Here is a 26,248-nt window from a genome sequence, read left to right as displayed (position 1 = left end):
TGATCAAGTGCGTGTGAAAGTTATAGCATTTACGGAATGTGACTAGACGTTAGTGTAGAAGAATCCCCTTCAGCAGCTTCGAAGCTAGAATGTAAATCTCTGAAGTGAGTTTCAGAAGGATGATGAACATCTGTAATATCTCCACTAGTAGAGCTACTCTCGCCGTTGTGTGCAGATTACGGCACTGGATATGGGGTCATTTCAGGTTAGTCAAAGTTTCCCTCTTTCTGACGTGGCTGGGTTTGGACATCTCCAGACTGTTCAATGAAAGTATAAAACAGAAATTAATAAAAACGTTGTCCACTCGTTCGTAACTAAAATTGCCGAAGAGGTATTGGGCAAATTACATATTTGTAAACTAGGTGTACTGTTGCGCTTCTTTGTCCCCATCGATACGATTTCCCCCTTGCTATGTGGCCTTTAGGCTACTGTATTGCTAATCTAACAAGCATTCTCAAGAAACTGAGTTTGAGCAGTACAGTAGGCTACATTCCTTTACAACGGGGGGCCGGGGGTTGATGGCGCAAATTTGGGGACCTAGGAGGAGTGAAGGACTGTAATTCTTTGTGTCTATTCCAATATGTAATGATGGTATTCAATGACACAAGTCTGTGTTCTAGAAAGAGTGGTCTGGAGTCGCAGAGGTCCGATAATATCAGCTTTAATACAGCATTTGGAAATCAACAAGTACAGAGCTCTGGGGTTGTCTACGTTTCCCTACCTGCAACAGAGTTTGGATTGGTTCACGAAGTCCAACTCACTGTCTGTCCCTGCCCCAGCATATATTATACAGTGCAGTAAAACAAAAAACACAAGAAGAGGGTTGAGCTTGTTCTCCTGTGCAGCAGGGAGTTCTTGCCGACACGTCCCACCTGCTCGGGTGCCGTCTCCACCCGGTTTCAAGGTTGTTTCTGAAAATGAAGAGATAGAGACACAAAATACAGCCTTTTTCCCACACTCTGTGGTCGAGACTCTTCTGGATTGTTCCTCTCTCTCCGCCCGCACCCATGACTCCCCCCGACCTGTGTGAGACACAATGTTTAAGCCTGAGCACACTTTTAAGTTCATAAGACTTAACTTTAATAAGCACAATGCAAAAACGTTAATAAGCATAATACATTCTTTAGGAGGTATGTAGCCTACCAGTAATGATAGTGCTTAAGTGCTAAGTCTCAAAGAATTATGACATAGAGACTTACATAAGAGTAGTCAAAGTTTAACTTTATTGTCATGTGTATTAAAAATACAGAAATACATGTGCTCAGGCTTTCATTGGGGTAACACTGACGTCATCCCTGAAAAACAACAAAACCATCAATAAGCTTTATATATGCGTAGGCTATGCGTTATACACATTACATACATATTCATAGATATTATATACACAACATACAGTACACGATAACGTCAGGTAACATAATGCCAAATTCAAATGAGTGCGTCTGCTGTTCAGCAAACTGTCTGCCTGTGGAAAGACAGTGGCACCCAAATGCACTTCACAGTGTTGTAATGTAATGCTGTAGTGCACTGCATATTATGTATATGAAGTATACATATAATATATCATATATGTAATATGTGTATACAGTGAGGCTGGTGGAGATATTGGGTGGTTGGGCTAAAAAGGTATAGGCTATTCATTCATCAATAGTTCACGCTGCAGAAAATGCAGAATTACATCCGAGATAAGTTGCAACAACAAAATTATATAGCCTACCTATACCTGTTATAAGTGCTCTACAACAATAAGCTACTATAGATAAGTAACCACAAGAATAGCCTGATTAATTTTACTTCAACCAGGCTGCAGCCGACACGACAGTAGGCAACACATATGGCCAATACAGTAGTAAATATTGATTTGGGGACAATGACAAGCCATGTCTCCTCCAAAAAGCAAGCACGGAAAACAGAAAAGCAAATTTTCAGCTAGACTTGCCCTTAGCCAATCCTTTCTTTCCGACCAACTTCGACAAAACGTACGATTAAGACGTTTGTCATTTTGAGTTATTTGAACCTTTGGACGGTGTGCCCCCGTCGCTTGACCTCTTCTTTCTGCCTTTTCTTTCTAACAAAGAAAACGGATGACAAAGTAAAGGACCCACCTGATCCAAAATGATTGTAACACCAGCCATCTCAACAATCACGTTCTCCACTCTATCACACACTACTAGCATACTACAGCTCCACTAGCACCTGACTGTCTATACCGCTGTAGTTGGTCAAAAAACGGCGTCTGTGAGCTGAATTAATTTAGTCCAAATAGGCAACACGTCGTGAGAGCGTGCCAGACATTTGTCATTCACAAGTCCCACTCTTGTACAGTAGCACCCTGGCTGGCATTGGTCAAAAGTCAGTGGCCTGTGGGCTGAATGAATTTAGCCCAAACTAGCAGCAAACCAAGTGGGCATGCCTCAAAACCTGTCACACACTATGAAGATGAACGGTAGCTGATGTCCATTTAGACCCCATGCCTATTTAGCCCATTTAGAAGTTGTTGTTTTTTTCACAAAAAATGTCTTGACTTAATTGTAAAAGATAGAGAGGGCTTAGCCCTGTTAGCCCATTTATACCAGCCGCCCCATGTGTATAATGTACTATCTATGTAGTCTCCAGTGGTTTTTATGTTTTGGGGGGATGATGAGACTTACTGCTACAAACCTTCTCATACCTATTGTACAAGATCGTTGTAAGAGTCAGGTGGCTGAGCGGTTAGATAATCGGACTAGTAATCATAAGGTCGCTGGTTCGATTCCCGGCCGTGCGAAAATGACGTTGTGTCCTTGCGCAAGGCACTTCACCCTACTTGCCTCGGGGGAATGTCCCTGTACCTACTGTAAGGCGCTCTGTGTCTACTAAATGTAAGATCCTCCACCATAACACACCATTTAAGAAATGTTGCTTGTCAGTGTTTGTTGCAACATTTGTTTCCCTCTCTCCCTCATTATCTCTCCCTCACCCTGAATCTCTCTTTTCCTACATCTACCTCCTCTCTCTTTTTCCATCTCTATTATTAGCACCTACAGCACTGCGGCAAAACAGAGCAGCAAAGGTTGTTATGGCAATGACCTCCCCACAGATGACCTCGGCCTGCCAGGGAGTCGGGTCAGGGCTCTAGAGGTCAAAGCCAGCCAACTGGAGAAGCAGGTCAGAGACCTCACAGTAAGAAACATGCCTCTCACACAAACAGTTATGTAGTTTGTGGATGTGTATACTGTCTGCTACCAAGTCTTCAATGTTCTTTTTCAATGTAATGTTAGTTAAATGTGATTTTTAATAGCTATTTCATCTAGTTTTCTGCCTTCTCTTAAAATGAAACGTTTGTGTGTGTCACAAAACCCCTTCACTGACTTGTAACTGTCATACGGCATTCAAACCAAACAACTTTTAAGCATTTAGCGTCTGTGTGGTTATTTTGTGTTGCAGGAGCGATACAACAGAGCCATGGCCGATTATGACTTGGTCCGCAGAAGAACACAAAAGTTTGTTGAGGACGCCAAGTTGTTTGGTGAGGCCTGAGGGAGAAAGAGTTCATCCTGCACCAACAGTATGGCTTTGACTGAGCTCTGGGATTTGTATAGTATTTACCGTAGTCAACTGACAGGGGAGTGAAGTAACACCAGGCAAGAATAATGATTAGATCAAAGACACTGATATTGTCAGTTGCAAAGTGTCTCTGAGGTATGGTCAGCAAAACAAGCAGAGAAGTGAACAGCTGTCTCAATCACAAATAAGGCAGTTCCATGTCAGCGTTATCCTATTAGCTCTCTTCCTAGGAGGGAGACTGAGGTAGGTCCAAAATACCCCTTGACCTAGCCCTCTCTCCAGAAATTTGCCCTAAATACCCCTTGACCTAAGCGCTCTCTCTCCAGCATGGCCATAAAAAGCATCCTCTCTTCTGACCCCCTAATTTCTGAATAACAACATGGTATCTTCCACTCCTCTCCCACAGGGATCCAGAGCTTTTGTCGGGACCTGGTGGATGTAGTTGACCTATTGGAGCAGACCACTAAAGAGGAACATGGGGGTCATGACCAATCCACTACCAATAAGCAGGGAGATATGGGTCAGACTACTGCTCACTCACAGGGGGGAAAAGATGAAGGCCAGAGCCTGGACCGTATCACTGCACAAGCACGGGGAGAGGGCCTGGAGGTGGGCCAGGACCAGACCGGCAGGGTGTCCAGGCAGCTGGCCCAAGTCCAGGCCAAGCTCCAGGAGGTCTTCACCAAGCACGGCCTGGAAAAGATGCAGCCAATAGGGTCCAGGTACGACCCCTACCAGCACCAGATTGTCTGCCACACAGCTGCCCACCAGGAGGTGGAGCCCTCCACCATCGCAGTGGTGAAGCAGGAAGGGTACATCCTCCATGGACGCACCATTCGCCACGCCCTTGTGGGTATCGCTGTGGCAACGCAGGGGAAGGGGTTGAAAGGTTCTGATTAGTGTTGAAAATTCCAGAACCAGAACACTCCTGAACCTGTTCTGGTACTTTTGGCTTTAAACTGACATGTTCAGAATGTAAGTGTTACCCAAAAGATTATATGAAAGTGAAAATTCTAAAGTACATATTTAGAATGTTTTCTATTCAACACCATGCACTTATTTGAAGGTGATTATATGCACTTTATATGTTTGGATCAACCTTTTCAGTTCTGTATGAATCAATCTTTGGCACTGATACCAATGTGACCTTTGTGTGGGTTATACCACTATGTGGAGTGGACAATAAAGATCTACATAGTATTATATGTATGGTTTCTCTGTTTGTGTGTTCGTGCAAGTCAATAAACTATCCAAATGTCTGAGCTTTTGAATAAAGTTTTTTATATTCATAATAATAACAGTAAAGTGCAAAAGTCATATATAACAAGAAATTCAGACAGTGTGACATATCAGGACAAATCAATTGTTAGGCAACGGTTAGTTTCACATTCCCAAAGAAATCTGTATTTGACACAGCTGTCTATCATGCTTTATCTGCTTTCCTATTGGCTCTGCAGCTGTATTATTAAAAATAGGGTTTTAAATAGGAAATCTGTATTATAAAAGTATTAGTTTGTGAATCAGAAAAGTTAAAATTGTTATCTACCATCAAGTTCTAATATCCACTGTTTAATTTATAGTAACCTTCAGGTTAAATATATTCTTTGTTACATAACAGCACAAAACTTATTCCAACATTCCTTGTCCCTTTGTTATCCTGACCCCGACATTTTCATGATGACCATACATATTCATATCCAACAGGCATATTCACATTTCCAACTAATCTCAGTCCAAGTCCACACATTACAGGGGCATTACACGCTACTGAGGTCATTTCTAATAGTTCCACAGTCTCAACGGATTACAACCTGACACTACAACCTGACAATAACAACCAACACCATCAAACACTGAACCATGAAACAAGCCATTTAATAATTTATATACACTCATACATCCTGTACATGTTACCAGTCAGAGACAGAGAGTGTGCTGATGTAACAGGTTTGTGGGTAGAGTCGCTTCCCTCTCTTGCCCACTGCTGGGATCTAATCACTTAAAAACGTGACGACCACCTATAATAACACTGCATTCGTCAGCTACCCCACCAACAAGCTAGCTTGTCGATGGTGCGGGTGGGTGGTATTTCAACTTGAGGAGTGAATTCAACCAATTACTCCTTCAGTCCTTCAGCAGACCCAGCAGGAGTGCTGTGGTTTATGCCTAAATAACCCAGACAGGCCAGGTCCAGACCTAAACTTAGTGGGACAGGAGGCTGGTTAGAGGCTAGGGTAGAGACTAGGGTAGAGGCTAGGGTAGAGACTAAGGTAAAGGCTAGGGTAGATGCTAGCGTACAGGCTAGGGTAGAGACTAGGGTAAATGCTAGGGTAGATGTTAGGGTAGAAACTAGGGTAGAGGAAGGTAGGGTTGCTGGTTCATATGCCACCCAGGGAGTTCACCTCGTTCCAAATTTACTGTTAACTCCTGCACCTCCTTTTTCTCCTCCTCCTCTTCCTTCTCCTACTCCACTCAAACTCTGCCATGTCTGATCAGAAAACATCACACACCAGCTCTCCTCCGTCACACATCCTTCTGTATGTCGGGCTAGGTCCCCTTCTTCGACTCCCACTCCTGTGAAAACAAGGACGCATCAGAGAACATTTACATTTAGTCATTTAGCAGACGCTCTTATCCAGAGCGACTTACAGTAAGTACAGGGACATTCCCCCGAGGCAAGTAGGGTGAAGTGCCTTGCCCAAGGACACAACATCATTTTGCACGGCCGGGAATCGAACTGGCAACCTTCAGACTACTAGCCCGATTCCCTAACCACTCAGCCACCTGACTCCCACGTGTGGGAGTCAGAACACACACATGTACACACACATACACACTGACAGAGGGTATTTACCTTGGCCTTCTGCATGACGTTGCCTCTCGAGGAGGCGTAGAGAGAAGGGGGCCGTTTCTTCATCTCGGCTGCACAGTTGACAGGTGTGGTCGACTCACTGTACACGTTCTCCACCTTCCTCACATGCACCTGGGGGGCAGAGGTCATGGGTTGTCACCGTGGTTACCTCCTCACTTAGCAACCAGAAAAGTCACATAGGAAGAGTTGTATTGAGGCACCTTGCTGATTGGTTTGTTGTCAGTGGGCGGGCCCAGCACCCCTCCAGCCAGTGACTTCTTTAAATTCTCCTTAACCTCTGAGAGGCGGAGCTCCAGATCGACACGCTCGCCCTCCTTCCCCCGACACGCCTCCTCCAGCTGGGTCACACGCTGCTCCGCCGCCTGCTGCTGCTTACCTACACACACACACACACACACACACACACACACACACACACAGGCACAGGCACGTACATACACACACACATGCAGACACGTACATACAAACACGCAGACACGTACATACACACACATGCAGGCACGTACATACACACACATGCAGGCACGTACATACACACACACGCAGGCACGTACATACATACACACACACCCACACACACAGGCACGTACAAACACACACACACGCAGGCACGTACATACATACACACGCAGACACGTACATACACACAGACACATACATATACACACACACACAGGCATGTACATACACGCACACACACAGGCGTGTACATACACATACAAGTACACACGTACATACACACACTCCCACACACACAGACGCAAACCCACACAGACCCAAGTGGGCACACACAAACACACACACATACACACCCATAAACACAAACACACACAGCTCTTCAACACCACAGAGCAATACATGTGGTGCTCTATATAACATTTCCTGAGGTCTAGGGAAGGGCACTGCTGTACTGTGGCCAGTAGGTGGCGCCAGTCGTCTAATTGGCCTCCACGCAGACCCTCCCACCTGTGAGAGTCTTCAGCTGATCTCTGGCCTCCCTCCTCTGGCTGCGCAGGGTGTTCAGGGCCTGTCTGATTGCCTCCTTCTCCATCTCCAGCTCCTCCTTCTCCCTCAGGTACCTCCGAGCATCTTCCTCCGCCCTCGTCTTCCCGTACTTCCCATACTGGTTCACATCTACAATCAGTCAATCAGTCAGTCAGTCAGTCAGTCAGTCAGCAAACTAATCAATTAATCAAGGAATTAAAATATATTCACTAATGTTGAAATGTATTACGTAAAATACATTTGTCAATCAATGAACCAATACAACGATACATTTCTTGATCAACATTTTTCCATCACGCAATTACAAGTGAGCCTGTGTCTAATTGGCTGACCCTGGGGACCCTGGGAGGCGTGTCTCTTGACGGTGACCTGTGGCTCTTCCCTCTCTGCATCTCTGCTGGAGAGGGAGGCGTGGCGTTTCACCTGCGCCGGCCTGGCCTCTGGTGTCCCCTGCTGCTCCGGGGGTGGAGGAGAGAGGGACAGAGACAGGGGGAGAAAGAAGAGAGATAGAGAAGAGAGAGCGGGGGAGCAGGGAGAGAGATAGAAAGAGATACAGAGAGCGGAAGAGAAGGCACAAAGAGAGAGACAGAGAGAGAGAGAAAGGGAGGGAACAGATAAGAGAACAACAGATGAGATAGATCACTCTAATGTTGCAAAACAATCTCCAGTTTGTTTCAGAGATTGTTGCCCCCTGCAGACCAAGTGGTTGACTCGATGGAATCTGGTTTTGAGACTAGACTGATGTAGTGGAGAAGCAACAGAGAAAGAGAGAGAGACAAACAGCTTGTCTGCATCATCCTCGGCTCCTCCTCTCCTCACCTCAGAGATCTCCCAGAGGGCTGGGGGAGGGATAGGATTGAACGCCTTGAACTACACACACACACACACACGCATGCACACACACATGCGCGCTCGCTCACGCACACACACACTTTCACACACACACACACGTACGCACCCACAAACACACATGCACGCTCACTCGTGCACACACACACACTCATACACAAACACACATGACTTGCATTCACACAAACATACACACACACTGAAAAACATGTACAGGCTCGTACACACATTGACCGCCTACTCCTTAACTCTGGAGATCAACACACAGATGATATCCAGTGGGAGAAAAAGGAAAACACAAACATGTACACATGCATACAGAAACACACACAAACACAGACAAGACACAAACACACACATACACACGTATACCCACACACCCAAACACACACACACACACACAGAGAGAGAGAGATAAAGCATCCTGACCATAACGCTCTCGTATGGGACCTCATCGTACGTCCTGGAGTCTGTGGACGTGCCACTAGAGGAAGTAGCCCACCTGGACAGGAAGAGGAAGAGAGAGGAGAACAAGGAAGGAGAAGGAAGAGAGAAGAAGAGGGAGATGAGGAAGGGGGAGGAGGAGAGGAAGGGGAAGGGAAGACACATATCTCCGTTAGCTCTAGTACACTAGTTCTGAACTCAAAACATTAGAAGCTTGTCACTAACTTAGACACATGCATAAACAGACACAGACAGACACAGAGACAAAGACAGACATACAGACAGACAGACAGACAGACAGACAGACACACAGACAGACACAAAGACAGAGAGACAGACAGACAGACAGACAGACAGATACTCAGACAGACACATAGACACATAGACACAGACAGACACACAGACACACAGACAAACACACAGACACAGACAGACACACAGACACACAGACACACAGACACAGAGACACAGAGAAACACACAGACACAAGACACACAGACATACACAAGACACACAGACAGACACACAGACAGACACACAGACAGACACAGAGAGACACACAGACATACACAAGACACACAGACACAGACAGACACATACACACACAGACCCACAAACACACACACACAGACACAGAGACCCAGACAGACACACAGAGACACAGACAGACACAGACAGACTCACAGGAAGGAGTGTCTAGCTGCGTCCTGTATATTGCTGATGGTGTCCACGTCTACGTAGTCATAGTGGAGGGCCTCGGGCAGGGTGGAGCCCCCTGACTCTGCCAGCAGGACCCCCAGCCACCTCCCCATCTCCTCTGAGCCGCTGGCCTATGAGGGAGGCAACATGTGTGACACTGTCACACCCTTCCACATCCAAAAACCCACTTACGTTTTTTTCCGATTGCTTACGCGCATTGGTCGAAACTGAAGCCACATATTCTCTTCACACACTCTGCATTAGCAACATGCAGGTGGGCCAAACAGTTAATCTCTCTTCCAAGTCTCACGCAAACCACCAAAACATTTGATACGTGTCTCAAAAGAGGCTTGTTTGACCATAACACTGGGAACAGTTCTCTCTCAGAAGCATACGTTGCCATTCACAACAGCCTGACCTAAAAGACACTAACAACAGAGAGCGTTACAAGACTTTGGAACTTTTATCTTTGCAGTTCAAATAATTTTACACATTAATCAGTATTCCATGATAGAAAAAAATGTGTCATGATAGAAAAACACTTTTTTACTCTGATTCCAAAAGTCTATACAAGAATGAAATAGAAATGCAGCATTTTCTTGAGTATCCTTTACACGTGTTTTCCATTCTTTGTAATTAGTACTGTAATATACATAGGAAATTTACGAAGTTGAAACCCACACCCAAATGACCAATGATATTTCAATTGCAAGTAAGTACAAAAAAAAACTAGGATAGTGTAATCACTCTTGCTGTACAGTAGCCCACTGTGATGGTTCTAGTTCTCCCTCTCTCCTGCATTTGGCCATAATTGTGGCCCATATCTCATCAGAGACCTCGTTCTTGGTCTTTCACTCCCTTGTCCTCCACGCATTCTCCTTTTCCCTGCCTCTCTTCTTTCCCCACCAACCTGTCTTCCGTGATCCATGTTTCCAAACTTCCAAATCAGTCCAAAGCCGTCCCCTTTTGTCTGTTTGGTTACAAGATTGCCAAAAATCTCTGAAATTCCAGTCAGCTTTGTTTGGAATGATTATATATTCTGCTAATAGAATATAGCGTTTTCTTTATATTTCAATCTGGTTACTGCAGAAATGCATGACATTTGCAATATTTTTATTTTGAATGTGCTGCCTGTTACTGTAAGACTTTTGAAAACAATGTGTTAGCATTTGAAAAATGTGCTGCAAATACAATTGTGTTTTGTCGTTGGTGGAGTATGAATGAGAAAACAGTTCATGGATTTTGGAGAAGGTGGTAATTGAAGGTATTTTGTGTGAAAGCAATGCACAAAGTATTCAAAGCAAAGTATTCACAGTTTGGTCCCAGTACACTTCTGTTTTGCTTCAGTTTTGACCAAGGTATCTAAGCAATCAAAAAAAAAAGTGTAAAGCGCACACACTTAAGTGCACACACCATCATCATCATCATCGCCGATCACTCAAAGTTGAGTATGATGGTCACACACACTTAGTAAGTACACACACACACACTCCTACCTCCAGTGCAGCCAGCTCTGTGCCCCCCTGTAGGATGCGGAAGGCGAAGGGGTGCTTGGGACCGAACCCCGGGACCACCTCAGCCCCGCCCAGAGGGACGGAGCTAACTGGGGTGCGCAGGTCGCCTCGCTCCCTGTGGAGGTGGAGGGTGCCCCCTCTCACGCTGCACCAGTTCTCCACCCAGCTCTGCCCCACCAGCACGTTCAGGTAGCCTGGGGGAGGCGCACACACACACACAGGTGCACACACACATATACACACATACACACAAATGAGCGACGAATGGACTGTACTCGTGATATTGGATGAAACAGAGCTACTGCATGTGTGTTTTGCCTTTGTTGTCTAGAACTGTGGCAGTCCTCACCGCATCTGGGATTGTCGTGGTGACCGGTGGAGGAGGGGGGGGGCTTCTTCTTGGAGAAGCTGATGATGCGGGTGATCTTCCTTCCTGCAGCTCGGCTCATCGAACCTGTCAGCTCGGAGAACGGTCCTCGCTTAGCCCGCCCTGGGAACACACCAATCAGAGGAGACTGAGGGACTATCTCCCTGAAAGCACACCAATCAGAGGAGACTGAGGGACTGTCTCCCTGAAAGCACACCATCAGCGGAGACTGAGGGACTGTCTCCCTGAAAGCACACCAATCAGAGGAGACTGAGGGACTGCCTCCCTGAAAGCACACCAATCAGAGGAGACTGATGGACTGTCTCCCTGAACGCACACCAATCAGAGGAGATTGAGGGACTGTCTCCCTGAAAGCACACCAATCAGAGGAGATTTAAAGCCACTCTAGTTACTCAGAGGATAATTTGGCCTTCTCTACAAAGAGTTTCAAGGAAGTGGTTCAGATTCAGGAGTTTATTTTGAGAAGTGTCTTTGTTTAACTAATGGAATCTTGTTTTGAGACAAGCAACTCAGCTATGGTCAACAGGACACTGCAGACGGATGAAGCACTGTTTTAGCATGTGTGTGTCTATGTGGTGTGCGTGTGTATATGTGTATGTGGTTACGTGTGTCTGTGTGTGGTGTTTGTGTGTATTATATGGTAATGTGTGCGTGTGTGGTGCACATGGGTGCTGTACGTGTGTGTGTGTGTGTGTGTGTGTTGACCAGGTGACACAGTGTAGCAGAGCCGGCTGGACATCCTATGATGTCACTGTCACACAATAGCAGGAAGAGGACAGGAAGGATGTCGTATCTGCCCCAGGTCCAACTTCCTGTTCTCTTCCTGCCACTTTCATCTTCCTCTCTGGTTAAACATCCTCCTCTGACCCACACACATAGATCCCCCTCTCCTTTTGACCTCTCTCCTCTCTCTCTCTCTCTCTCTCTCTCTCTCTCTCTCTCTCTCCATATTTGTGTATTTTTAGGATAATGCAATGAGAACCTCTATCTTCCCTACAACATTTAACATCCTCATCTTCATCTCTAAGGCATGTTGATTCATACCTTGGTCTCCATTCTCCCGGCCTGGTCCATGATTGGATGGCAGGTTGTCCCCGGTGATAGCACTGTCCGAGTCCGACATGTGTTTGTCAGCTGACAGCAGCTAGATGGGCCACACTGAGTCAGTACACAAACCCAAATACACACACACACATACATACATACATACATACATACATACATACATACATACATACACACACACAGACACACACACATACATACATACACATAGATACATACATACACACATGCACACACAAACACACACACAGACAGACACACTCACCTTGTCCAACTCTAATTTCCTCTGGATAATAGGAGATGAGGAGCCCTCTAATGTCTCATTGCTATTGGCTTGGCTCGCCACCTCCTGGATCACCTACACACATACACATACACACATGCACACAAACACATGCACACACACACAAACACACATGCACATACAGACACACGTACAGATGTCAAAGGTCAACCTACACTCATTAGCAACTGCCCTAAGCTTGAGTATTTATTAGTATGTGTGTGTAGGTATGCAGTAGTGTGTGTGGGTGTAGTTCTGCAGCAGTGTGTATGTGTGTGTGTGTGTGGGAGACCTGAAGCCAGCGCTGGGCCTGCTCCTTGCTCTGCACGGCCAGCACCAGGGCCTGGCCCCCGGGCAGGGAGAAGCGCAGCTCATGCTTCTTGCGGCGGCCATCTTTGGGCACGTAGATGACGTTGCAGAGGTTGAGAGGCAGCTCCATGTAGGGGCTGCTGTCCTTAATGCTCTTGTAGCACTGAGACACGCATGGACGGGTAGGCAGACAGGTGGTCAGCCAGACAGACAGACAGACAGGTAGGTAGGTAGGTAGGTAGGTAGGTAGGTAGGTAGGTAGGTAGGTAGGTAGGTAGATAGATAGATGGATAGATATATAGATAGATAGATAGATAGATAGATAGATAGATAGATAGGCAGGCAGGCAGGCAGGCAGGCAGGCAGGCAGACAGATCGGTAGACAGGCAGAAAGACAGGTAGACAGGGCACACAGGTAGACAGGGCAGATAAGTAGACAGGGCAGACAGGTAGACAGGGCAGATAGGTAGACAGGGCAGACAGTTAGACAGGGCAGATAGGTAAACAGGGCAGACAGGTAGACAGGGCAGATAGGTAGACAGGGCAGACAGTTAGACAGGGCAGATAGGTAGACAGGGCAGATAAGTAGACAGGGCAGACAGGTAGACAGGGCAGACAGTTAGACAGGGCAGATAGGTAGACAGGGCAAATAGGTAGATAGGGCAGATAGGTATCCCAGCCTGTCATAATTTTTTCCTTCATTCACTTCACAAATTGTTTATACACAGATTTATCACTACTGAATAAACGCCAGCTACCTGTAGTTGGTTGTCACGGACGACTGTCAGCTGCTTAGCCCATTGGCCGAAGCGTTTCTTGCGGAGGAGGAAGGCGCAGATGCGGCAGTCTTTCATTGGTCCAACAGCATTCTCCTCCGCCTTCCAACGCGGCGGCCGGCCACGCCCCTTGGCCTCCTCTTCCTCCTCATCGTACGACTCGTACGAGCTGCTCAGGGCGTCAGAGTCATTGTCTGGACACACACGTGCATCCAGATGCACCCGCAGACACACATACATATGCACCCACACATACCCACGCACACACATTAGCACAAAAACAAAGACATACACACACACATATGCACGCACGCACACACACAAAAAAAACACACACACCCATTGAGCGATTAGACCATTGTAGAGGACATATTGATTTGAACACAAGGATGTGCAGACGTACAGGAGTTCTTGCAAGGTCCGTTGATGTGTGTTGTCGGATAGTTGTCATCTGCATCTTCATAATAAGCATCCTGGATCTCTATGGAGACGGGTGGACTGGAGCTGACTGGAGGGAGGATGGAGGAGAGGAGGAAAGGAGGAGAGGTGGAGAGAGGAGAGGAGAGGAAGGGAGAGGAGGGGAGAGGATAGGAAGTTTTAGATAGTTTGAAACCAACTGTTTGGTGACTCATCCATAAAGTTGTGTGAGTTTGACACTGACTGCGTGTGGTGATGTATTGAGGCGTGGTCCCGGGATCCAAAGGCACGGCTTCCTCATAGTAGTCCTCTGGAATGGGCGTGGTCGGCAGGGGAGGGGGCGTTTCCGTCAGACTCTGGGTGCCCAATCACGTCACACACATTATTAATGTTGCTAACTAGCCAAAGGTGGGAGGACTTTAACAGAGGTATCTTAGATTTACTGTACAGTCGTGCCCATAAGTTTTGGCAATGACAAATGTTGCAAAGTTTGCTAGTTCAGTATTTGCTAGTTCACGTTTCTATAGAATACTGGGTAACACTTTATAATAAGTCAACGCTTTTTGGCATTTACAAAGTGTTAATTAATAGTTAGTTAATCCTTTATAAAACATTTTGAAACATTAACAATACGTTATTAAATAGTTAATAAGCTTATTATTAAACACTATGTTGATCATTAATAAACACTGTTAAAAATTATGTCTTTTATTCATAATACAATTCATAAGGTGTTTGATAACTGCATTATCATACTTTATAGACAGCTTGTTAATATAGTTGCAAACCAGTAGTTTAAAAGGTGTTAATGGTACATGAGCTGGTATAGAAAGCATTAGCAAATGGTGAACAAACCATTTACATTACCTTTATAAAGCATGAGTAAATAACTAACAACATATTTACTTATGTCTTTAATTAATGTATGCCAAGTCAAATACAGGATGTACACTATGCTTTGCAGATATCTTAACAACTATTTTATAAAGACTTACTAATGATGCAACTTCTGATTAGTAATGCAAGTTATAAAGCATTTACTAACTGTTAGTTAAGGCTTTTGCGTGACCTAATCTAAAGTGTGAACTATTTATGCCTTATTAAGCATTTATAGAAATACTATAGGCCTATAGATGTTGTGTTTTTGTTTTTTAGAATAAATAGCTGTTAATTTATTTACCTGGGTAATAAAATAGTATTTTATTTCCATTAAGAAGCAATACAGTAGAATTGGTATAAAAGTTGGTTACCCAAAGCTGTATTTTATTTTCCAAAAATGGCTGTAATAAACTGGAAATGTTTAGCTACTCCTCAACAGGTCTGCAAACGCCTTTGAAAGCAGAGATTTGTTAAAACGTTCAAATCGTTTTAACAAATTGAGGCGACAAAGCGTTTGCTGACCTGTCAAAGAGTAAACATTTGGTTTCTTATATACTACAACAATACGTGGGAATATCCCAAATCAAACACGGCGAATCTGGAGCAGACGCCATCTTGTCAGAGCGATCAGCTGCACTTGTACTGGTGACGTCACTACATCTCCAAGGCAACATATCAACAACTCTTTTGAGAACGTCTTCTGAACCAATAAGAACAGCATATTGGTTCAATTGCAACAACAGTACGAGCGTTCTGATTGGCTAATGGGTAGTCATGCCAGCCGCGTATTAAGTCTTTATATATATCTATGCGCGTATTGACCTCATCTGCGGTCTGATACGTGTTCTTATTGCCCTCCGCTGATGTCATCTTCAAAATGAGCGAGATCGAAGAGTTTTAGTAACCAGATGACAGTGAAGACATCAACAGCGACGAGGAAATTCTTAACTTTCTAAAAGAGCAGAAAAGTGTGAACACAGAGAGATAAACGACAAGCGCTAGGCAGATTGCTAGGTTTGGTTGCTCATATTTCAGATTGGTTGCTAGGTGCTAACACCTGAAACACACCGTGAGAAGACTTGAGTAGAGCTGGACAAAACGACATGTTTTAGCTAAATGAAAAGAGCTAAAAATGCCATATAATAAACAACTTACCTCGACCGTTCGGTCATGCCGGGAAATATCAAACTGAGGTTTTAACGTATCGACCGCTGTCACTCTCGGCTAGTAGCGTTAGAGCTAAGTAGTTAGTAAGACACATGCCTGTCATTACTTTAATAAAATAGTAATTTTGTGTATCACATTGTGTTGTGTCTGTTTCCTTTTGAGAAAGGTATGTTCAGCCTTTGTGAATGTGAGGTTCGAGAATGGACAACAATACCTTAATAAATAACTTATAAATGTTTAATAAGGCATAGATAGTTCACACTTTAGATTAGGTCACGCAACAGCCTTAACTAACAGTTAGTGAATGCTTTATAACTTGCATTACTAATCAGAAGTTGCATCATTAGTAAGTCTTTATAAAATAGTTGTTAAGATATCTGCTAAGTATTGGTGTACATAATGTATTCGACTTGGCGTACATTAATTAAAGACATAAGTAAATATGTTGTTAGTTATTTACTCATGCTTTGTAAAGGTAATGTAAATGGTTTGTTCACCATTTGCTAATGCTTTCTATAGCAGCTCATGTACCACTAACACCTTTTAAACTACTGGTTTGCAACTATATTAACAAGCTGTCTATAAAGTATGATAATGCAGTTATCAAACACCTTATGAATTGTATTATGAATAAAATCTATAATATTTAACAGTGTTTATTAATGATCAACATAGTGTTTAATAATACGATTATTAACTATTTAATAATGTATTGTTAATGTTTCAAAACGTTTTATAAAGAATTAACTAACTATTAGTTAACACTTAGTAAATGCCAAAAAGCGTTGACTTATTATAAAGTGTTACCGAATACGGTAATCAAAATAATCTTTTAGAGCTTTTTTGGGGCGAAAGTTTTCAATATATGCAAATAGTCCCCTCTTTTACAGCAGTCAATCTGCTCTTAAAATCCAATCAGAATGATAGAGTGATTTCGCCTGGCTAGAACTAGTTCACACTTTCCCCTGTGCTGATGATATGACTTACTGAAATTATGTTAGCAGTCATTTTATGCCAAGGCCCAGCAAGCTTTGCAAACACAAAATGTATGTGGCTCCCTATACTTTTGGCCACGGCTGTATATACTTACATTACATTTAGTCATTTAGCAGACGCTCTTATCCAGAGCGACTTACAGTAAGTACAGGGACATTCCCCCAAGGCAAGTAGGGTGAAGTGCCTTGCCCAAGGACACAACGTCAGTTGGCATGACCGGGAATCGAACTGGCAACCTTCGGATTACTAGCCCGACTCCCTCACCGCTCAGCCAACTGACTCCCTAGCTTATATATGGAGTCACTTTCCCTCCGTACAGCTGTACAGTTTGGTAATAAGGAAATGGAATGGAGCTAACTGATGAATCATGTTTGGTTAAATACGTTGGTCCTTAAGATGCCATCCTGTATATACACTGTACTGGGTCTCTTACAGATTTGGAGGGTTGGGTCTTGGAGGTCCCATCCTCTTCTTCTTGCTGCTCCTTCAGCTCCTCTGGAGAAACTCTCAAGTCCTGTAGGTCACAGTCTGGAGGAGGAGGAGGAGGAGGAGAGGAGGAGGAGGAGAGGAGGAGGAGAGGAGGAGGAGGAAAGGAGGACTGAAGCCTTTCAATAGACATTTATCTGTAGGATTATAGGTTCAAGCTGTGTGCTTGTGTGTGTGTGTAGGTGTGTGTTCTACTTACCAAACTCATCAAACAGAGACTCTACAAAGCTGGTCCCGTTCCGATAAAGGGAGGTGTTCATGTAGAGGAAGCCTGATCCGTTCACTGGAGAGAGAGGACAGGTTACACGCAAACACACACATGCCCACACACACACCCGCACACTCGCACGCACACACACACACGCACGCACAAACACACACACACACACACGTGCAAACAAATAAAAGTCAGACACACACACACAAATAAAACATAGACCTAAGCACGCATGAAACAAGCACATACAAAAGTCAGACATACACACGAAAGTAAAACATAGATACACATGAAACATGCACACACACACACACAGTCCTACCAGTAGGCTGGATGTGGTCAAGGAGGTTCCTGACGGTGGTCATCTTCTCGGCCGTAGCAGAGCTTACACACTCGTGGTCAAGCAGCTTCAGCAGCACCTGCAGCTCTCTCACCAAGCGCTCCATCGCTAGGGGCAACCAGCACACACACCGTTTAATATGACACACCCGCGCACAGACACGGTTCAGTACAGGGCCCTACCACACACACACACGCACAATCATACCCACGTACACACACACACAGTTCACTATAGGGACCTCCACATACACACACACACACACACACACACACACACACAGTTCACTATAGGGACCTACACACACACACACAAACACACACACACACACACAGTCATTGCAGCAACACTTGGCTCCCTAAGCAGGCAGACCCACAGAGACCCAGTGCTAGCTGTGCAGGCATCACAAATAATACAACTTTGTCCTTTAGCCTGTGACACACATACAGAGGGCTGAGGGAAGGAGCACACGGAACTGACAATTCAATGTCAGATAGAAACTTTCAGCTCCCATGCTCTCTACACAGAAGCTGCATCAACAACTGTTTTCAATTCGGCCATAACATACACAAGCACGCACACACACACACACACACACACACACACACACACAGTCCTTCCAAGAAAGTCAAACAAGTGCAACAGTCAGTTCAAAGCTCATCTTACTGGCTGTTTCAACAGCTGGGGAGGAGAAGCCCACCATGGTCCACACACACGCACACATACGATACACTACAACCTACAGTCTGTCTGCCTGCCTGCCTGCCTGCCTGCCTGCCTGTCTGTCTGTCTGTCTGCCAGCCTGTGATCCCTCTTCTTTTTGATGGTCTATGGGGGAATATCTCGTATTTCTAGATCTCTCCCTCTGGTATAGTGGGCTGGGCTCTAGGAATGCACTCACTGCCACTCCCATAAACAACCCCTCTTTGCCTCTCTCCCTTTCCCTTTCCCTCTCTCCTCAACCCCAACCCCCACCCCCACCCCATGGTCTCTCCACTCCATATCTGTGACCTTAATCTTTCCTTCTTTCTGTAGAACCCAGCTTACCAAAGTAGAATGGTGGGAATTGAGAGAAACAGGGAGTGGAAGAGGGAGGCATCAAGAGATAGGAAGAGGTGTGAGAGTGAGAGGGCGAGAAACAGAGAGAAAGAAGAGGGAGAGAGGAGGGAAAGGGAGAGAGAGGAGAGGGCAAGGGAAAGAAAGAGAGAGAGGAGGAGAGGGAGAATAAGGGTCCATTCAACGATATTGGTACTGGGCTGGGCTCTTCCACTCCAACAGGGATATCCGGTGTGTGTGTGTGCGCACATGTGCTGGAAGTGTGTGTGTGTTGAAAGTGTGTGTCCGTATCACTGACCTTGACACTCCTCCGCCCCTCCGACACACTCTCACACATGCCCCAACAGCTGACACAGATGGAAACCACGGCGACCCCAGAGACCCCAGCCAACTAGCCAATAAGAGACCTCCTGATGCCCCCTCAGCTTCCTCCTTACTGTAATCCCACCAATCAAAAACAGCCAGTCAGCCCAGACGGGCCAATGAGAGTGTGTTGGCAGTCTGGTATGGTTTGTCCAGTAAGCAGATTCCAGGCCCATGGTAACCAACAGATAGCCTGGGGAAGACAGGAGAGTTGCCTTCCTGTAGGGCAGAAACCCAGACTACAGAAACACTACCTGGACATTAGAGCTGTATGTCTGACTGTCTCTGAGAGTGTGTGTGCGTGTGTAGAGACAGAGATAGTGTTGTGTTGCAGAGGACATAGTTTGAGAGCTGGAGTAGGATGTGAATGAGCGTATGTGTAGGATATGTATGAGCGTGTGTAAGATGTGTGTGTGGGAGTGTGTGCATGGTGTATGTGTCTGTGTGTGCAGGATGTGTGTTTTTTCCTGGTGTCAGTGGGGCTCTCCCAACCCAGCCACGGGGGTCTCTATTGTTTGAGAACACTATAGCCCCACCCTGAGAGAAGGGGGGGGGGGGGGTGAAAGAGAGAAAGATTGAACAAGAGAGAGAGAGGGAACGAGAGAGAGAGACAGTACGAGAGAGACAAAACTTAACTATCTGCTGTATAAACAGACACAGATAGACATCCCTCTGCTGTGCAACAGGCTAGTGAGTTAGATATTAGTTAGATAGGTACTGTATGGAAGCTAGTCAGTGACATCATGTTTTGAATTTTAAAAGGCATTGAATACTTAATATTGAAATTTAAACAAGACCGAATTCTCATATTTACATTTACATTTAGTAGACGCTCTTATCCAGAGGGACTTACAGTAAGTACAGGGACATTCCCCCAAGGCAAGTAGGGTGACGTGCCTTGCCCAAGGACACAATGTCATTTGACACGGCCGGGAATCGAACTGGCAACTTTCTGATTACTAGCCCGACTCCCTCACCGCTCAGCCACCTGACTCCCTCATATGAATATATTTCAATGTAAAAATTCAAGTTGCTCAAATTTGAGCCCCAAAAAATCGATCTTAAAAAATTCGATCTTAAAAAATGTGATCTTAAACAATTCGATCTTAAAAAATTCAAGGCAAAGAAATTTGAGCCGAAAAAATTTGAGCCGAAATTTTTCGAGTAAAAAAAATTGGAGCCACAACAATACGAGCCTATCAAATTCGAGCCGCAATAATTCAAGCTTAAAAAAATCTGATTTGCAACATCCGGGATACGAAGGATAGGTAGAGCAATCGTAGCCTGGCTCTGCCCTCCTACGTACTTCCGCTCAATTTTGATTTTGCTTCTGTACTAGGTCTGGCCATGAGGTAAGTAAGTCAGATGTCTCCAGTTAATTTTCTACCGGTCAATCAGCGAACAGAGGGAGTGGCTGTCGTGCGCTAGTTTGTGTTGTATTTCCGTAATGGCGGCGGAGAAAGATGCGAGCGAAGCCATTCGGTCCGTTGTGGCAACGCTGCCGAATATCCATAAGCTAAAGCCAGAGCAAGAACAAGTTTTGCTGAGGTTTGTTGGTGGCCATGATGTTGTGGCCCTCCTCCCCACGGGGTTCGGGAACAGTTTGATTTTCCAGCTATGGCAGCTAGCTCTGTTACAGTAGTGGTGAAGGAATTGGCTAAGGCGAACGCTAGCGATTGGTTATGGCAGATCAGAGTGGCTCTGGACAGATCCAATAGTTCAACAGAGTACCCGCCTACAAGGAAGTCAACGCTTGTCAATGGAGCGAGGCCAGACTCTCTGTACAAATGTAAGAGAGTCTGGTTAGGACCAGGCTAGAGCAATCAAGCCTTAATGCAAGATTTGATCACATCGGACTCACCGAAGCATGGTTGTTTTCCCTGCTAGTCATCATGCGTTTTCTCTTCTCTATTGCTCCATTGCTCAATCTATCCTTGATATCCCGGATGTTACAATCTGAAATTTTTAAGGTCGAAATTCGGCTCGAATTAGATAGGCTCGTATTTTTTAGGCTCCAATTTTTTTTGCTAGAAATGTTTCGCCTCTTTCCTCATATAGCTAGGTAGCTAGCTATAGATAGTAGATAAATAGCTACCTACCTATATTGGGGTGATGCAAAAAATATTGTTTTGTTTACCAAACCACAGAAACTTCTGTGAGGTTTTCCTGTGCTACAAGCAAAACAAATTTTGCGCGATTGCGCCACCCCCAAAAATGCAATGGCTATCTACACAACAAGGCCGCAAAACTAAATCCTGAGACCGTCTCTGCACATCCGCACATGACATAAAGAACGCAGACCCGCAGAAGCATAAACCAGGCTTAACCCTCAATGCACCCCCCTCACACACACCAAACACACAGCATTATTTTACACCCCTGACCCCAGATGTACCTCAGAGAATGTCAGAGGTCAAGATGTCAGACATTGTTGCTGTCAATACCAACTCCAAGAACACAACGGGTCAGCTGACCCTGCAGACAACGTAACCAGAAAACACACACACCGTTTGGTCTGCCTGCCCCCCTGACTCTTAGCCTCTTCCGCACGTAACAATGCTCCATTGTCACTGACAGGTCCAAAATTAGCCAATGACAATGCTCTTGGAGACGGGTTGACAATGCACTGGTAGAAACTCAAATAGCACACACACACACCCTCACACACACACCGTCACACACACAGAGACACACAAGGCTCAAGCAGGGGTGTGAGACACAGCTGTGCAGTCCAGAGCCATCGGCATTCTGGGTAAAAGGATATGTCCTGCAGCTGTGGTTTCCTGTTCGACCAACAGACTCTCTTATCAAAACCCTACACTCGTCTACTCCATCCCCCTCTCTCTCTGTTTGCCTTCTCTGAGTCTCTCCCTCTCTCTCTCTTACTCTCGCTGTTTCTGTCTGTCACTATCTCTGTGTGCATGCGTGGTGTGTATATGCATGTCTGTGTGCGAGAGTGTGAGTAATTGAATGTTGACAACACCATGACGTAAATGAGGGGAGGATAGGCTTTGGCCTTGGAGGATGACAACATATGTCACTACATAGTAATGACAGTAGAGACACACACACATACACACACACACACGAACACCCCAGTGGATCAAGGTTACCAGTTGCCGATGCTGATGTCTGAAACAAGAAGTCTATTTTTTGTGTGTCTGTTTGTGTGTTTGTTGTGCGAGTTTAAGAGCGTGAGGAGGAGCTGAGTGTGTCACTGTGTGTGTCTCTGTGTGTATCTATGCATGCTCGTGTGTAAGTGAATGAGTGTGACTGATTGTTGTAAGAGTGTGGTGTGTGTGTGTGTGTGAAAGAGTATGTCTGTGAGAGACCATGTAGAAAGACTCCCTTACGGAGGGTCTATCATGAGACTCCAGTCATGAGAGTTCCATTTGTTAGCTCTAAAACTTGCAGTTACAAAAAGTTCCACTGCTTTTAATGCCAGTGCTACTGACACTTATACTGCTGACTAATGCTACCAACTCTTCCGCAGATAGAACTATTCTGCAGCTAACTCTTCTGCTGCTAACACTATTGTGCTGCTAACTATTGCACTTCTAACCTTTCTACTGATAACCCTTCTGCTGCTAACACTAGTGTTGCTAACTCTTCTGCTTCTCTTGCTCCATGTAGTGATCATCCCCCTCTGTATAATGAGATGTCTCAACTGAAGTGGAGCATTGTCTCTGAGGGGGTTGCCATGCACCGACCCTACAACCCCTGGGCAGGAAATCAAAGCTTGTGGCGTGAGGGGCCAGTCTGTCTATGGTGGCCCCAGGGTCAGGCCCTTGGACGAGAGGAGGACTGGGGAGGTCTTGGTGTGTGTATGTGTGTGTGAGTATGTGTGACCGTTTGTGTGTGTCACCAAGTGTATGTGTGGTGAGGGCTACAGTATTTATATCTTCCAGACAGTCCTCTCATCCCAAGGGCAGAGCTGTATCCATTCTTGAGTGTTCTGCAAATGACCATGGAGCCATCTGAAGCATCGAGGCTGGGGAGGCACGCCAGTTCTGTTCAATTCTATTCAGTCCCATTTCTGTCTATTTCTATATGGACCTATTTGTCTGAAATAAAATTTAAATGAAAGTGTTCTGTTTTATTATTTGCTATTCTATTCCAATGGGCTCAGTGGGTGGCTTTATTGATCCCATAGATTTATTGAGTTTCTCCCAGAAAAAAAACTGTAAACAACAACCATGTCAACAAAGTTAACAACAAACAAGCGGAGCTGGTTCATGCAGGGGACGCGAGACCTAGCGCGTCACTAGCAAATCGTCATCACGCGTCAAGGCACACCTTCCTAATAGGGCGGGGTATATAGGAGGGATCCCGGCACTTGCATTGCTAGTGCGACACAGACGCTCTCGGTCTCCTGCGGCCTCCGCCTTCCCGGCCTCCACCCTTTGTCTGGTTCTTCTTTTTTCTTCTTTCTCAGGGGGAATGCGTTCGCTGCTCTCTGCCCGGATGTCGAGACGGTGTCTCAGGAGATGGCGTCTCAGTTGGGTGCGTCAGGGAGCCGCTGCGAGCATGACCATATGCCAAATCAAATATTACAATAATGTATTGTATCGTGTGGAATAAAGTATCAGTTAATAACACTACTGAGTCCTCCTTCCTGAACCAATTCAACAAAGTCAACAATATCTGGTTTAACTGCCGGTTCCTGGAGCTGCAGCTCCATGCTGACAACTCCACACACTGCTAATCCCATAATCTAATCCTGACCTGGCCACTCTTAAACCCAGCAATCTGCCAAAGCTCTGTTGAGTTGACCATCTGACTGTGTCTTCACTCCCATATTGTTTGCTGGCCTGTGGTCTGTGTGTGTGTGTGCATGTATGTATGTAGGTGTGAATGTGTGCGTGTGTGACCATGGTGGGTGTGACAATGGTGGTTATGTGACCATATGTATGTGTGTGAATTTATATGTGTGAGTGTGACCATGGCGTTTTAGTGTATGTGTGTGTATGACCATGGTGTGTGTGTGTGTGTTGGTGAGCTCTGATACAGTAGGCTCACTGTGGAACTGAATCAATTTATCTGTGATCTGGGTCAGGAACTAAGTGCTGAGACACACACACAGTGATCGCACTGTAGCTAGCAGCATATTAGATGCAGCATGCATGTCATCCTGGAGACAGAGGGTGGGCCTGCAAGTCACAGACCAAGTCACAGACCAAAGGTGATATTATTCATACATGTGATTAGAGATACTGTATATGCAGGCATGCAGGCTGGAATGTTGTCTCTTTATCTCCCCCCCCCCCTACTATGTTTCTTTGTGTGTCTTACATACACACACGCACACGCACACACAGCATAGATGCTTCACTAACAGCATTGTTTTTCTTGGTGGTTGTGTATTATCTGGCTTCCTGGATGAGATGTGAGCTTGCCTGTCCTGTAAAATCCACCATGTGGCTCTGCTCTGGCCTTCAACCATACACAGGCACACACACACACACACACACACACACACACACATACATGCAGGGAGTCTGTTGGCTGAGCGGTGAGGGAATCGGGCTAGTAATCCGAAGGTTGCCAGTTCGATTCCCGGTCATGCCAACTGACGTTGTGTCCTTGGGCAAGGCACTTCACCCTACTTGCCTTGGGGGAATGTCCCTGTACTTACTGTAAGTCGCTCTGGATAAGAGCGTCTGCTAAATGACTAAATGTAATGTAAATGTAAAATGTACACACACACACACACACACACACATACACACTCACATACACTCACAGGGGGAAGAGGAAACGAAAAAATCGGAATAACGCAGCTGGAGGTCAAGACACAATACAATGCTGTGGACTGTGAGCGTGCACACGCACGCGTGTCTGCGTGTGGGTGTGTGCGTGCGTGCGTCTGGGACAGGATGCATGGTCATTATAATCTACCCCAAATACTTCTGTTCATTCTTAACCATCATGAGAATTTTAAATAAACTGTATATTCTTATTCTAAGTAATTTTACAATTGATTACACGTAATATTTTCAAATGTTTATTTCACATAGGCTACACCCGGTAGCACGAGCGCCGCTGCCAGCTTGGGACCTGTGCCGTGAGACGCCGTCAGTAACAGACTCCTCATTCACCGCTTCCAGCTCGGCAGCTTCCAACGAGGCACTGTTAGCATCAGATTGCATCACTTTCAAACTTGTTGAATCCCTCTTGCGTTCATACTGTAGCTAAAGTATAAGAAGGCATCAGCTATAAAAACACTTTTCTTCAGCTCACACCTTCACGTCCCCCCAAACCTCTGGATGTTTTAAATTCGTGTAGCGGGATCTGTCACACAAATTAACTTTTCTTCACTTCCTACGGTTCTCTTTTCCGTTATAACCGAACTATTATATTACTTACAGTTGTCGGAGCCGGTATCCATCTCCCGTCTTCTATTTCCGTGTGTTTATTTCCAGAGCTATCCCAGTGAAAGATTACGCTCTGCTCTGCGTCGAGGTCCACCGCGTAATTCCATGCCTGGCGGAAAAGCGACCGACTCGCTGCAACCTCCGACGCGCGAGTAACAACAGCCGTCCGCTGAGAGAGTTTACATCGCGCGCATGCGCTCCCC

At 45.4% G+C, this 26,248-nt stretch overlaps 2 protein-coding genes across 3 annotated transcripts; one reads left to right on the top strand and one right to left on the bottom strand.

Annotated features, from left to right (window-relative positions):
* Nucleotides 1-4,808, top strand: grpel2 (GrpE-like 2, mitochondrial). Of its 2 annotated transcripts, none has more exons than XM_062453930.1 (4): nt 1-205; nt 3,027-3,162; nt 3,427-3,508; nt 3,953-4,808. In XM_062453930.1, exons 1-4 carry the CDS (start codon nt 120-122, stop codon nt 4,444-4,446), a joined length of 798 nt encoding a protein of 265 aa, XP_062309914.1. In that variant the 5' UTR covers nt 1-119; the 3' UTR covers nt 4,447-4,808. The 2 variants fall into 2 exon arrangements, with proteins under 2 accessions (XP_062309914.1, XP_062309913.1); XM_062453929.1 differs by having other exon boundaries at nt 3,018-3,162.
* LOC134014064 (actin filament-associated protein 1-like 1) lies at nt 4,804-26,186 on the bottom strand. The gene is made up of 19 exons (XM_062453924.1): nt 26,038-26,186; nt 18,235-18,360; nt 17,895-17,978; nt 17,643-17,737; nt 14,412-14,523; nt 14,154-14,258; nt 13,733-13,944; nt 12,958-13,137; nt 12,648-12,740; nt 12,362-12,461; nt 11,279-11,419; nt 10,912-11,123; nt 9,401-9,546; nt 8,702-8,774; nt 7,756-7,876; nt 7,385-7,552; nt 6,619-6,794; nt 6,401-6,529; nt 4,804-6,120 (listed from the first exon to the last, which is right to left on the bottom strand). The coding sequence occupies exons 1-19, from the start codon at nt 26,057-26,059 to the stop codon at nt 6,094-6,096; spliced, it is 2,322 nt and encodes a 773-aa protein (XP_062309908.1). The 5' UTR covers nt 26,060-26,186; the 3' UTR covers nt 4,804-6,093.
* Nucleotides 26,187-26,248: the final 62 nt, after the last annotated feature.

This window comes from Osmerus eperlanus, chromosome 27 (assembly GCF_963692335.1).
Source record: "Osmerus eperlanus chromosome 27, fOsmEpe2.1, whole genome shotgun sequence".
Taxonomy (NCBI): domain Eukaryota; kingdom Metazoa; phylum Chordata; class Actinopteri; order Osmeriformes; family Osmeridae; genus Osmerus; species Osmerus eperlanus.
This window is presented reverse-complemented; position numbering and strand designations above follow the sequence as displayed.

What these genes read in the sequence shown, in the direction of transcription:
- grpel2 (XM_062453929.1), top strand. Translation starts at nt 120, where the DNA reads ATGATGAACATCTGTAATATCTCCACTAGTAGAGCTACTCTCGCCGTT. An exon ending in TGGATATGGGGTCATTTCAG is followed by an intron (nt 206 to 3,017) that starts GTTAGTCAAAGT and finishes CTCTATTATTAG; the next exon opens with CACCTACAGCACTGCGGCAA. An exon ending in AGCAGGTCAGAGACCTCACA is followed by an intron (nt 3,163 to 3,426) that starts GTAAGAAACATG and finishes TTTGTGTTGCAG; the next exon opens with GAGCGATACAACAGAGCCAT.
- LOC134014064 (XM_062453924.1), bottom strand. Translation starts at nt 26,059, where the DNA reads ATGGATACCGGCTCCGACAACT. An exon ending in GTCTCTGTTTGATGAGTTTG is followed by an intron (nt 17,738 to 17,894) that starts GTAAGTAGAACA and finishes CTCCTCCTCCAG; the next exon opens with ACTGTGACCTACAGGACTTG. An exon ending in AGGCCCAGCGCTGGCTTCAG is followed by an intron (nt 12,741 to 12,957) that starts GTCTCCCACACA and finishes GTATGTGTGTAG; the next exon opens with GTGATCCAGGAGGTGGCGAG.